This window comes from Salmo trutta, chromosome 13 (assembly GCF_901001165.1).
Source record: "Salmo trutta chromosome 13, fSalTru1.1, whole genome shotgun sequence".
In the NCBI taxonomy this organism is placed as follows: Eukaryota; Metazoa; Chordata; class Actinopteri; order Salmoniformes; family Salmonidae; genus Salmo; species Salmo trutta.
The window spans coordinates 6,401,019-6,415,428 of record NC_042969.1 but is presented as its reverse complement, the minus strand read 5'-3'; the positions used below and the strand labels follow the sequence as shown (position 1 = coordinate 6,415,428).

The following is a 14,410-nucleotide window of genomic DNA, read 5'->3' as shown; positions in this document are numbered from 1 at the left end:
AATTGTCCAGACAGCTTTGCACAACCTAATCATTATACTGTACCCCATTCAGCCTTTACCAGTAGAGGTAATTTTGTATGCGATGTCTGCCACGTGTGCCACCTTCCTTCCCCTTTACAGCAAAAGGCCACTGACTTAATCTTTGCACATTATTAGGTATTTAAGATGCACTGCCATGATGGTATTCATTGGGTTTGAGGAGGCAGGTGAAAGCTCAGTGTGATTTAAACTGGTCTAGATTTAAAACCTTGTTAGTAGTGCTAATGAAGATAGCAGGAGGCTCGTTTTGAGACTGTTTAAAGGCAATCGGTAGCAGGCCATTTTCTCAGGCCATTTTCTCTCTGGAGGCAAACGTGTCTCTGTATGTCTTCATTTTGGCGCCAAGGTAAAGTGACAGGAAAGGTCCTCATGCAAAAAAACACCCACACAAACAAAGATAGAAAACACCCACATTAACAACCTTCACAGGTATTAATGGAGCACCAAAATCACAAATGGACCAGTCTTGGTTTTAATGGTCTTTATTTTAAACTGTGAAGTGGGAAGCTGACATAACTACATAGATGGATTCATACCAAGAATTTTGGATTAATATTGTTTGTTATAATCTAAACTCCGGAGGGCCATTGTGAGAAATGTAAATCATGTTTTATTTACATTTAATTTCAATAGTCCTGCTTTAGTTCCACTCATATGTTTGTTCTAAGTGGTTTTTGAAATAATTATCAGGAAACAGATTTTAACATTAATGCTTTGATCATGACATCACTGTACACGGAAGTAGGGTATTTAACTTTTCATTTGAGAAAAAGTCAACTAATATTTTTTTCATCACATGCTTCGTAGGTGTGGACTAACAGTGCAATGCTTACTTCCAAACAATGCAGAGAGAAAGAGAATAGAGAAATAATAGAAAAGTAAAACCGGCAGTAATAATAGATACACAATGAGTCATGATAACTTGGCTATATACAAGGGGGGCCAGTACCAAGTTGATGTGGAGGGTACAAGTTAATTGAGGTAGAGACTATATCACAGGAGGTTGGTGATACCTTAATTGGGGAGGACGGGCTCGTGGTAATGACTGGAACGGAATAAGTGGTATGGTATCAAATACATCAAACAGATGATTTCCATGTGTTTGATGCCATTATATTTGCTCCGTTCCAGCCATTATTATGAGCCGTCCTCCCCTCAGTAGCCTCCACTGTACTGTATGTACATATAACTAGGGAAAAAGTGACAGATAGTGAACAGTAGCAGCAGCGTATGTGATGAGTCAAGAAAGTGAGTGCAAAAAGGGTCAATAGTCCGGGTAGCTATTTGGTTAACTATTTAACTAACTATTTAGCCGCCTAATGGCTTGGGGTTAGAAGCTGTTCGTGGTCCTGTTGGTTCCAGACTTGGTGCATCAGTACCGCTTGCCATGCGGTAGCAGAGAGAACAGTCTATGACTTGGGTGGCTGGAGTCTTTGACAATTTTTGGGCCCTTCCTCTGGCACCGCCTGAAATAGAGATCCACATCATATTATGCATGATTTTACTTGGGAACAGATTTCCAAAATTAAGGTCACTTGGAGCTGATTTCCTGGTGTTTTTACAGTGCTTTATGTCTAACAAAATACCCCAAAAAAGGGGAACCCTGTTATAGGCTGTCTCATTGTCGTTTGTGATCAGGCCTACCGCCGTCGTGTCGTCGGCAAATGTATGTTTGATCGTAACTCAGGCAGAGTCATGTTTAAGTGGGTGTCTTTGCAGCTACATTAACCTTTAAAAGCATCACTTCCCCGTCCTTTTGATGTATTGTTACAGTACTGTATCAGGTAGTGTATCAGCTATTGCATTTAGATCCTAAACATTAGTGAATCACCAGTACCACAAAAAAGATAGGGAAACAGATGGTGGAACGATCTGTTCCAGTCTCATAATGGTGCAACCAGCTAGGGTCTATTTGAGTGGGAATAAAGAAGTTTGTACAGCATCATCAACTGAATTTGTACCAGGAAGTAGAAATATCTGTAACTGCTTAATTAAGCTGACTTGTATTTCTATGTTGGACTGTGCCTCACCTAATGAGCAGGACTCATATCATGAGGGCCAGCGATATAGACTGTGAGCCATGTGTCTGTATCATATCAAATCAAGCTTTATTTATACAGCACATTTCAGACATGGAATGCAACGCAATGTGCGTCAAAGGAAAAAAAATAAATATATATATGAAAATAAAAACAGAAATATTTATTACACAAAATACATAAGAGGATGAAAAACAACAGAAAAACAAGAGAAACTGAACAACTAGCACCAAAGGAAAAGCAAAGCTGAAAAGGTGTGTTTTTAAGATCTCTTTTAAATATGTCCACAGTTTCGGCCCCCCCTCAGGTTGTCTGGCAGGCTATTCCAGAGGCTGGGGCAGAATGACTAAAGGCTGCTTCTCCATCATTTTATTTCAGTCAAGGTGATATTGAAAATGTTATCATTTTGCCAAAAATGGGTTCACAGAACACAAGAACAGATGTTTGTAAAACTGTAACTGTGGTTTCAGAGAGCTTGTATAGGTATAGTTTTCGAATATGGTGATGAACGATAAGTGCTCTCTCTTTCTCCCTTCCAGGCAGGAATGGTGCGGCCCATCAGGAAAACAGCTCCGTTGACACCGGGCAAGTGGAAGTGGGCAGGAGGGTCAGTCAGGGAATACCGCCAGGGGTGTTCTGGCGCTCTCGGCTGGCTATGGAACATCCACACTTCCTCAAGTTCAACATCTCTGTTCAGAAGAATGCACTGGTTGGGGTCTACGGGAGGAAGGGTCTCCCACCATCTCACACACAGGTAAATGGTACATCTGTTGAGTAGGGTGTAAAAATCTGACTGTATGAATTTTGCAAAATGACAAACAAATCCACTGTCATGCTTAGAATAATCCTCTTTTCAGTTTTATCTTCACAAAGTAAAGTGTTTGAAGTGTCCCAAGGCAAAGTTTTATTTGTAGCACTGTTCATTAACTGAATGACCAGATTCTAATCCTTGAGCGGATGGTCGGGGGGCAGGAACATAATTACAAATAATTTGTAGACTGCAAATTTACCGCATGAAGCCCAAACAGATATAATATTTGACTAATGTCAATATCGTGTGTATGAGAGGCGAAGTCAGGTGCAGGAGAGAAGCGAAATGTAACCAAACGCACTTTATTGTAGTTCCAAAATACGAGAGCACTACATAAATCAAAATGCACTCAAAACCACGGAACGTAACCAAAGTAAAGCGCATAAATCAAACACCACAAAAACATGAAACAATTACACACAAAACATGATGGGAAACAGAGGGTTAAATACAAGTAGATTGATTGGGGAAATGAGAACCAGGTGTGTATGGAAACAAGACAAACGGATAATAGAAAAATGGAGCGCCGATGGCTAGAAAACCGGTGACGTCGATTGCCGAATGCCGCCCGAACAAGGAGAGGAGCCGACTTCGGCGGAAGTTGTGACAACTAAAGCATAATAATTTCAAACCTTGCTTACGTTTGTATACAATCACATCGTATTATGTATGGTAATAGTTGGGAACAGATTTACAAAATTAAAATCAATTGGAGCTCATTTACTGGTATTTTATGTCCAACAATTAAAATTATATATATACATACAGTATATATATATTTATTTTTTGCTCAGAGTTCCCCAAATGGCTCGCTGGCTGCCAGTTGGGGAACCCTGACTTAAAGGGTTGTGACCAAGCAGTGGCTATTTTCCACTTTGCTCTAGAGCAAAAGCTTTCAACTTCACCTTTTTGACATTCTCTGACTTGACTTATTGAAAAAGAGCCTCTTTCAGTCGGGCCACTATCAAAAGAAAAAAAAAGTTCAAAACAAATTACAACAGGAAAGAAGGGATTACAAGATGAAAGAAGGAAGGAACCCAACAAAATCAAAGACAACAAACAGAGTCCTAAAGAAAGAAGCCTCCTTTTATGTCCAAGGCGATTGCTGTGCAGGAAACTGTCAATGCCTAGACACAAAGTCCACCACCACTGCCTTAGAAACAGTCTGTTAAATTGCCAGGGAGATAAATCGATGTGTTTACTTAACTGAGCATGAAAGACCCCAATGAGAGATATTGACCGTTGGTTACATTTACAGCCTGAGGAGAGGAACAACTTTAAAGTGCATCACCTACCCCTCAAAAGAAAAGAAAAAAAACTCTTGATTTGTTATTGAGCGTCTTACTCTGCATGAATTATCAATTGTTTAAAACTAGGTTTTTTTGAAGAAATTATCAACACTAGTTTGAATTCCCAAGTACTAGCTAATCATTTTTAACAATATTTTTTAGGGGGTAGATCAGCTTTAATATTGCAGATAGATTGTAGCTTCCATCAATGTAATTGTCTGCATCATTTCCAATCCCCCATATATTTTTTGTAAATATATACAGTACCAGTCAAAGGTTTGGACACACCTACTCATTCAAGGTTTTTCTTTATTTTTACTATTTCCTACATTGTACAATAATAGTGAAGACATCAACACTATGAAATAACACATATGGAATCATGTAGTAATCAAAAAAGTGTAGATGAGATGGACCGCAGAGTGAATGAAAAGCAGCCAACAAGTGCTCAGCATATGTGGGAACTCCTTCAAGACTGTTGGAAAGGCATTCCAGGTGAATCTGGTTGAGAGAATGCCAAGAGTGTGCAAAGCTGTCATTAAGGCAAAGGGTGGCTACTTTGAAGAATCTCAAATGTCAAATATATTTTGATTTCTACATATTTCCATATGTGTTATTTCATAGTTTTGATGTCTTCACTATTATTCTACAATGTAGAAAATAGTCAAAATAAAGATAAACCGTTGAATAAGTAGATGTGTCCAGACTTTCGACTGGTACTAATATATATATATATATATATGATGGGGGGATGAATAGATATATATATATATATATATATATGTATTCATATATATATATATATATATATAATTACACATTTTTTGTATATATAGAGTGCCTTACAAAAGTATTCATCCTCCTTGGCGTTTTTACTATTTTGTTGCATTACAACCTGTAATTTAAATGGATTTTTATCTGGATTTCATGTAATGGACATACACAAAATAGTCCAAATTGGTGAAGTGAAATGTAAAAAATTATTTTCATAAAATCCCAAAATAATTAAAAACGGAAAAGTGGTGCGTGCATCTGTATTCACCCCCTTTGCCATGAAGCCCCTAAATAAGATCTGGTGCAACTAATTACCTTCAGATGTCACATAATTAGTTAAATAAAGTCCACCTGTGTGCAATCTAAGTGACACATGATCTGTCACATAATCTCAGTAGATATACACCTGTTCTGAAAGGCCCCAGTGTCTGCAACACCACTAAGCAAGGGGCACCACCAAGCAAGCGGCACCATGAAGACCAAGGAGCTCTCCAAACAGGTCAGGGACAATGTTGTGGAGAAGTACAGATCAGGGTTGGGTTAGAAAATAATATCTGAAACTTGGAACATCCCACAGAGCACCATTAAATCCATTATTTAAAAAAAATTGAAAAAATATGGCACCACAACAAACCTGCGAAGAGAGGGCCGCCCACCAAAACTCACGGGCCAGGCAAGGAGGACATTAATCAGAGAGGCATAAAAGAGACCAAAGATAACCCTGAAGGAGCTGCAAAGCTCCACAGTGGAGATTGGAGTATCTGTCCATAGGACCACTTTAAGCCGTACACTCCACAGAGCTTGGCTAGCCAGAAGAGTGTCCAGAAAAAAGCCATTGCTTAAAGAAAAAATGTAACAAACACGTTTGGTGTTCGCCAAAAGGCATGTGGGAGACTCCCAAAACATATGGAAGAAGGTACTCTGGTCAGATGAGACTAAAATGTAGCTTTTTGGCCAGCAAGAAAACGCTATGTCTGGCGCAAACCCAACTCATCTCATTACACCGAGAACACCATCCCCACAGTGAAGCATGGTAGTGGCAGTATCATGCTGTGGGGATGTTTTTCATCGGCAGGGACTGGGAAACTGGTCAGAATTGAAGGAATGATGGATGGTATATGGCACAGCTGTCAATGTTTGTTGTCCTTAAATGAAGCCTGTATACGTTTCTATTCATCACAATTTTCTTTAACCAATTTTGGTCTTAAATGCAGGGCCGACAGACAAGTTTCTTACTTTTTTCCCCCTTCTACTTGCCTCTTCCATTTTTGCGGTAATGCTGCAATTAGTTGGTTGTAATTTTTGGTAGAGCAGACATTTCCATATATTTTTTGTTAGCTGCATGTGTGACATAACTCCACCAGTCCTATTTATGATGTTATTTACAAAGATTATAACTGTTTTAAACATTTATTTTTCAATAGTAGTATATTTCAGTTTAACCACAATTTTTGTTGTGTTACATGTTCTGTCTTTTCTGGTGGATTAAACTGAAATTGCAACCAACTTTCTGTATCTTGTTTTAAAAATAGCAATATTTTGGAGAAGATTTCCATTTCAAATAACCAAAAGTTATCTGAATAAAAGAAAAAAGGCGATTCTTGAACAAGGGGTGAGACATTTTTACTATTCTGCTTGAGAACCAGTTTGGATGTAAGTATAACTTTTGTATGACCGAAGCCTTTAGTGAGAAGTCTAATGCTTTAATATTTAGTAGACACAAAGTCCACCACCACTGCCTTAGAAACGGTCTGTTAAATTGCCAGGGAGAAAAATCGATGTGTTTACTTAACTGAGCATGAAAGACCCCAATGAGAGATATTGACCGTTGGTTGCATTCACAGCCTGAGTAGAGGAATAACTTTAAAGTCACCTACCCCTCAAAAAAAGAATAATAACTACATTTGTTATTGTTTTACTCTGCATGATTCATCAATTTTCTAAAACTAGGTTTTGTGAAGAAATGATCAACAATAGTTTGAATTCCAAAGTACTAGCTAATAATTATTTTGTGGTTCATTTGGTGGCCAAGCTAGGCTTGGCTTCTTGTCCATTATTATTTGCTCCTATTGTTAGATTTTGAATGAGCCTTTGCCAAGGAATCAATATGTACACACTGATCTGGGAGTAAAGGAATGTTTGGGTTTTGGACTTTTCTTACTTGGCCCCCTGGCCACCAACACAAAATTGCCTACATCAGCAGGGTAATATCGCTTATCTACCCCTCAGCTCCTCTCAAAAGGGTTTAAACCACTGAGTGTTGACTTGGCTCACCCTTGCTTTAATGCTTTATTTCCTATCCGTACTGAGTTAGTTGGAGAGTTGCTTTGTGTTGTGTCCGCTGCATGTCCCATTTCTGATACTAAATCCTTTTTTAATGTGCCTTTAACTTCTTTCAACATCCTGTTTTGTGTTTGTGTGACTGAAACACAGAATGACATACAGAATGAAAAGGATCATTCTTCTGGAAAATCTTTACTTCGACTCAATTCAATCATGGATAGCTCCTTTAATGTAAAATGAGCATTTTTTTAAACAGATATTTTCCCTATGTGCACCTGGAACTACAAAGAATGTCACGTCAGAATTTTCATAATCTTATGTCGAGTGACCAATGAATAAGTCCCAACTGACTTCTCTGCTCCACCTTTCTTCAGTATGACTTTGTGGAGCTGCTGGATGGCAGCAAACTCATCGCCAAAGAGAGGCGGGCTTCCACGGAGCCGGAAGCCAGAGGGCAGATGGAGCCCCAGGTCAGCCTCCACCAAGCTGGCTTCATCCAGTACCTGGATTCTGGGGTGTGGCATCTGGCCTTCTACAATGATGGGAAGAGCCCGGAGACAGTATCATACAACACCATCATCCTTGGTAAGGGACCACCCCTGTAGAAATGGGTGAGGTGGGTACTGTAGATTTGTGTTAAGGTACTTATTGAAGGTTATTTTTCCCCAAGTTACTGTGTGAACTTTCCTCCTTAGAGAATGACTGGATAGTTGCCACTGGCAGGCCAGATTACAACATACATACACTAATCAAGAATTTAAACTACATCTCCAGACTATATGGTGCAAGCATAATTTGTTGATTGGGCTGTGTGAATTGTCTTATGCATATTTTACGCCTTTGCATAGAATGAACATCACTATCCCTTAGGACAGCCTCCTCATTGTTGTGCTTGCTCAGGAATTGTGCTGTGGGAAAAGAGAAAACGGGCTGAGTTTTGCCTTGGGGAATTCAGTCAATCCGTTTCTTAAGATATGGAGTTATCGATATCCAATGTCAAAATTGCCAGAATCTGTTGAAACCAAGGTTTGGAGACAAAATTATTTTCCAATCATTTCGTACTGAATAGAACCATTATTTTTCTTGTTCCGATCTGCAAAATAAAGTTCTGGACTGGATCGAACCCGCCAAAAATAACGGTTTATATTGTTCCTACTGTTCCTTTTTAAGGATCTAAAATAGATGTCTTCTTTTCTTTAGCTCGACATTAAATTACTTCACCAATCAGTGCAGATAGAGCTGCTTGCTATGGAGCGGGCAAGCTATAATTGTTTAACTACATACATTGGACAGACAAGTGTAGGGTGCGAGATGTGACAAATTTTGCAGGTGGGGAGAGAGCGAGAGAAGGTGGTGGTGGAGGAGGCTTGGCTTGGCTTGAAACGCTGGGCATCTTGTTATGACATGCATTATTTGACCAGGGATGTTCTCTTGATAAGTGAGGGAGTTGAACCATTTTCCTGTCCTCCTAAGCAATGAAAATATACAGAGTACTTTTGTGTGTCAGGGAAAATATATGGAGTAAAAAGTACATCATTTTCTTTTCGGAATGTAGTGAAGTAAAAGTCGTCCAAAATATAAATAGTAAAGTACAGATACCTAAAAAAAACCGACTCAAGTATTTTTACTTAATTTCTATACACCACTGGTAATTGTATCCATTTTATCACACTTGATACTCGTAATTGGATTTACTTGTGATCGGGAAACACGGAAGTGCGCCTTAAGTGCCCGTAAAGCTTATACCTGGAGTGCGCATTACTGCGCTATTACTCAGATTGCATCTCAGAGCGCATCGTTATTTTCCTTCACTCATTCACACACATTGTTCAAAGGTAAACGACCCCGACAGATGAAAATGCACATTAGGGCTATTTACTTATCAATGAAATAGGCTAATAAAAACCCTAATGCATGGCTGGTTACTACTGCCGGCATGTTAGGCTAATTCGCTTGCCCCATATATTGTTTCACTTTCGAGAGAAGCACAACTTTTCTCTCCCGACACTTATCCTGCAACATTTGTGCAATCAAAATAAACTATCTACATTTGTAATTTTATTTTCAAATTATCTGTCGCTCGGTAAACATGCCTGGGCGAGTAGAAATAATAGCAAGAAGCATGAGCTTAGATCACAAGACGTCGTCAACAATTAAATAATTATACGGACAGACAAAGTAGGTCTACTAAACAACACCAAGTCGACAGACAAAAACAACCACATCGCCTATGTCTACAGAAAATAATTAGAGTGAACAACAATGACTGGCAACGGATTCTGATTAATACATGATGTTTGGAGAAGGGGAGACTTGTGCCCTGAGACGAGTGACTGTGAGTGAGTGACTGTGAGCGAGCAAGTGAGGTGAGTGAGAAATCAGAGTGTGTCTGTCTGGGGATATGAGAGTAAACGGAGAGCGGCTTGTTCTAATACCGATATAGTTTCGTTACAGACAGAAGAACTAGCCAATAGTTATTTGGAGCACACAACAAACAGATAATTGCCAAAATTACTCGTGTCATAATCATATTCGTAAAATTCTCCATATCCGTTACCCGTTTTATCTGAGTACTCGACACACCCCTACTAACAAGCTTGTGTGTGCAGAACGCCGCCCGAATTAAAATAAAAACACTTCTTACCTTTTTGTAGTTAATAAATCCAATGTGAAACGTGATAACTGTAGTATTATTAACTAGCATTGAAGAAGTGAATCCATTCTTCTCTAATTAAAAAATCTCTCTCCCTAATTTCTGAATCACGCTTGTAACATCAGTGGGCTACAGTAGCCTATGATTCGGCGGGGCAGGTAGCCTTTTTTGTGGGACTGTAAAAAATATCTGGAACGTAAAATATGTTATTAACCGGTTCCCATGCTTTTAAAATAAAGGTTATGTTTCGGAACTGTATAGATCATGTTCGTTCCCGCTTCTGATTCCTGTTCTGATATTGTTTTTTAATGTCATTCTTTTCCGTTTCTCTGTTCCCTGAACCAGTTCCAACCCCTGGTTGAAACTGACATCCTGGTAGTGAACATCCAATACAAGTCTTAAAAAGCAATAAAACTAAACGTTTGTGTTAAGATGGCAATCTAAACGAGCCCCCAGCCTAGAGGGGGATCCCTTTATGAGTGCTGGTCTTTTGAACGAACGCAAGATGTGTCAGTGGATATGTCCGATTAACTCAGAGGATTTACTTGTAAACAGTTCAGAGATTCCGTTGCTTGTGTGGGCATGATCAGTCATTCAAGTAAGATTTAACAAAGGAGAAAGAAAACGTGTCAAGGAATATAGAAATCTACTGTGTGATTTAAAATGTTCGAGATGGGTTGGGACCGAGATGGGCAACATGGCATGGGAGTAGTCAGGCTACAGCAAACAGGATATGGAAGCTCAAACCTTCACGGGACATGGGAGGATTTTAGGAATGGCATATCATGCTTGCAGATCATAAATACACATACAGTTGAAGTCGGAAGTTTGCATAGACTTAGGTTGGAGTCATTAAAACTCTTTTTTTCAACCACTCCAAAAATGTCTTGTTAACAAACTATAGTTTTGGCAAGTCGGTTAGGACATCTACTTTGTGTATGACACAAGTAATTTTCCAACAATTGTTTACAGACAGATTATTTCACTTATACAGTTGAAGTCGGAAGTTTACATACACCTTAGCCAAATACATTTAAACTCAGTTTTTTACAATTGCTGACATTTAATCCTCGTAAAAATCCCCTGTCTTAGGTCACTTAGGATCCCCACTTTATTTTAAGAATGTGAAAATGTCAGAATAATAGTAGAGAGAATGATTTATTACAAATTGTATTTCTTTCATCACATTCTCAGTGGGCCAGAAGTTTACATACACTCAATTAGTATTTGGTAGCATTGCCGTTAAATTGTTTAACTTGGGTCAAATGTTTCGGGTAGCCTTCCACAAGCTTCCCACAATAAGTTGGGTGAATTTTGGCCCATTCCTCCTGACAGAGCTGGTGTAACTGAGTCAGGTTTGTAGGCCTCCTTGCATGCTTTTTCAGTTCTGCCCACAAATTTTCTATAGGATTGAGGTCAGGGAGTTGTGATGGCCACTCCAATACCTTGACTTTGTTTTCCTTAAGCCATTTTGCCACAACTTTGGAAGTATGCTTGGGGTCATTGTCCATTTGGAAGATCCATTTGCGACCAAGCTTTAACTTCATGACTGATGTCATGAGATGTTGCTTCAATATAGCCACATAATTTTCCTCCTAATGATGCCATCTATTTTGTGAAGTGCACCAGTACCTCCTGCAGCAAAGCACCCCCACAACATGATGCTGCCACCCCCGTGCTTCACGGTTGGGATGGTGTTCTTCGGCTTGCAAGCCTCCCCCTTTTTCCTCCAAACATAGCGATGGTCATTATGGCCAAACAGTTATATATTTTTTTTCATCAGTTGGCTGATTTCTTTTGCTTTTCCATTCATGTCAAGCAAAGAGGCACTGAGTTTGAAGGTAGGCCTTGAAATACATCCACAGGTACACCTCCAATTGACTCAAATGATGTCAATTAGCCTATCAGAAGCTTCTAAAGCCATGACATAATTTTCTGGAATTTTCCCAGCTGTTTAAAGGCACAGTCAACTTAGTGTATGTAAACTTTTGAATCACTGGAATTGTTATACAGTGAATTAAGTGAAATTATCTGTCTGTAAACAATTTTTGGAAAAATGACTTGTGTCATGCACAAAGTAGATGTCCTAACCGACTTGCCAAAACTATAGTTTGTTGACAAGAAATTTGTGGAGGCTGCTAAGTGGAGGACGGCTCCTAATAATGGCTGAAACAGAGTGGAATGGCTGGAATGGAGTGAATCAAACAAGTGAAAACCATGTTTGATACTATTTCATTCACTCCATTTTGGCCATTATTATGAGCCGTCCTCCCCTCAGCAACCTCCATTGTCGTACATGTATAACAATGACTGAGTGGAATTGTGGTATACTGTAGCTGTATAAGATGGCGTAGTATGTGACAACATAGTAGTGATAGGAAATCCAATCCAAGAATACATTGTGTTGATATTCGATGATGTACGGAGAAAAAATTTATGAAATGTATGAAAATGTATGAAATGTATGCATTCACTACTGTAAGTTGCTCTGGATAAGAGCGTCTGCTAAATGACTAAAATGTAAATGTCAAATGTAATAAAAATGTGGTGGCTATATTTTAGAGGTATGATATCTCAGTAATGGCTGGTGTAATTCTAGAAAAAAACTGTCTGTCCCAACAGAGTCAGTTATGGAGTGCTCACACAACTGTTATGGAAACGGTGAATGTGTGTCGGGCTCATGTCACTGTTTCCCAAGGTTCAGTGGACCATACTGCTCAAGAGGTATATATGTTCTCTTGTCACATTCCTAATCCATGTACTGATATCATAATCAATAAATGGCCATGATTCAAAGGACAAATATTGGCTATATTGTCAGAATTGATTACCATGTGCATGTGATATTTGTTCTTAATTTAGGGTTATGTTTAGGCTAAAGGTCAGGGTTAGGGCTAATGGTTCAGATAAAATCTTTGTAGAGAAAGTGTTGTAATCATGTCCATTGTAGCGTGGCCAGATAATGATAGATGTGTTGATATTATGGTATCAACACTATAGCTACAAAATGGAATAATATACTTTACAAGAAATTGTCATATACTTTTTAATAACCTTGTTACTTTCCACCACAGCTGCCTGCCCCATCCTATGCAGTGGCAATGGCCAGTACGCCAGGGGGCGCTGTCAATGTTACAGTGGATGGAAGGGCACAGAGTGTGACGTGCCCGCTACTCAGTGTGTGGACCCCCAATGTGGCGGCCATGGGATCTGCGTGATGGGTAACTGTGTGTGCAATGCCGGCCACAAGGGAAGCAACTGTCACCAAGGTACACCACAAGGATATGTAGTGTCGCCGTTTGATTTCCCAGCCGGTCAGCGACATAGACAGCTGAAACAATTGCTCTTTTCAACTTCACCAAGCAGATAATTCATTGTGTCCCCATTGATACTTTGCATGCATTAGCTCGCTCTAACCATTTAGCTACCACAGCTATGGACTGGAATTGATTCTGAATTGTCCATCCAATGGGATTGGTTCAGTGCACTCCAGTACACAAAACCTGTGAGAGTCCATTTCTCGTTTTTGTCGAAAATACCTCTTGCTTTTTCCTCCATCTTTTCTCCCCCTGTTCAATTAGTTTAAACTTCATTGATCCATAATCAGACATAGAGGTAATTAACTTGTCAGATTTACATCTGCAGCTCAGTGACCTGACGTGTAAGATGTTATTGAGTCGAGGGAGTAATTACATTTTTTTTCGTTTTGCACTCATTGTGAAGTGAATTAAGAGAGAAAGGACACAAGTGCTATTGTGGAACTAACTATCTTGCCTTATATGATAAGCACCAAATGATTCTCAATGAGTCGCTGAGATCAATATAGACTACATGACCGAAAGTATGTGGACACCTGCTCGAACATGTCATTCCAAAATCATGGGCATTAATATGGAGTTGGTCCCCCCTTTGCTGCTATAAGTGCCTCCACTCATCTGCGAAGGCTTTCCGCTAGATGTTGGAACATTGCTGCGAGGACTTGATTCCATTCAGCCAAGAGCGTTAATGAGGACGGGCACTGATGTTGGGCGATTAGGCCTGGCTCGCAGTCAGCATTCCAATTCAAAGGTGTTCGATGGGGTTCGATGGTGTTGAGGTGCAGGCCAGTAAAGTTCTTCCACACCGATCTCGGCAAACATTTCTATATGGACCTTGCTTTGTGCATGGGGGCATTGTCATGCTGAAACAGAAACTTCCCCAAACTGTTGCCACAAAGTTGGAAGCACAGAATTGTCTACAATGTCATTGTATGCTGTAGCATTAATATTTCCCTTCACTAGAACTCAGGGGCCTAGCCCGAACCATGAAAAACAGCCTCAGACCATTATTCCTCCACCACCAAACTGTTGGTACTATGCATTGGGGGAGGAAGCGTTCTCCTGGCATCCACCAAACCCAGATTAGTCCGTCGGAATGCCAGATGGTGAAGAGTGATTCATCACTCCAGAGAACCCGTTTCCACTGCTCCAGAGTCCAATGGCAGGAAGCTTTACACCACTTCAGCCGATGCTTGGCATTGCGC

The 14,410-nt window shown here is 39.7% G+C and overlaps 1 protein-coding gene across 8 annotated transcripts in view; it reads left to right on the top strand.

Annotated features, from left to right (window-relative positions):
• Nucleotides 1–14,410, top strand: part of LOC115205111 (teneurin-3) — a 219,082-nt gene that overhangs the window by 138,225 nt on the left and 66,447 nt on the right. For 6 of the 8 annotated variants that reach the window (XM_029770775.1, XM_029770774.1, XM_029770772.1 and 3 more), the window contains 4 exons: nucleotides 2,618–2,832; nucleotides 7,610–7,820; nucleotides 12,511–12,612; nucleotides 12,963–13,157. In XM_029770775.1, coding sequence (XP_029626635.1) covers nucleotides 2,618–2,832; nucleotides 7,610–7,820; nucleotides 12,511–12,612; nucleotides 12,963–13,157 — 723 coding nt within the window. Of the gene's footprint in view, nucleotides 1–2,617; nucleotides 2,833–7,609; nucleotides 7,852–12,510; nucleotides 12,613–12,962; nucleotides 13,158–14,410 lie in introns of those variants that run through there. The other 2 variants (XM_029770773.1, XM_029770776.1) reach the window with 2 other exon arrangements.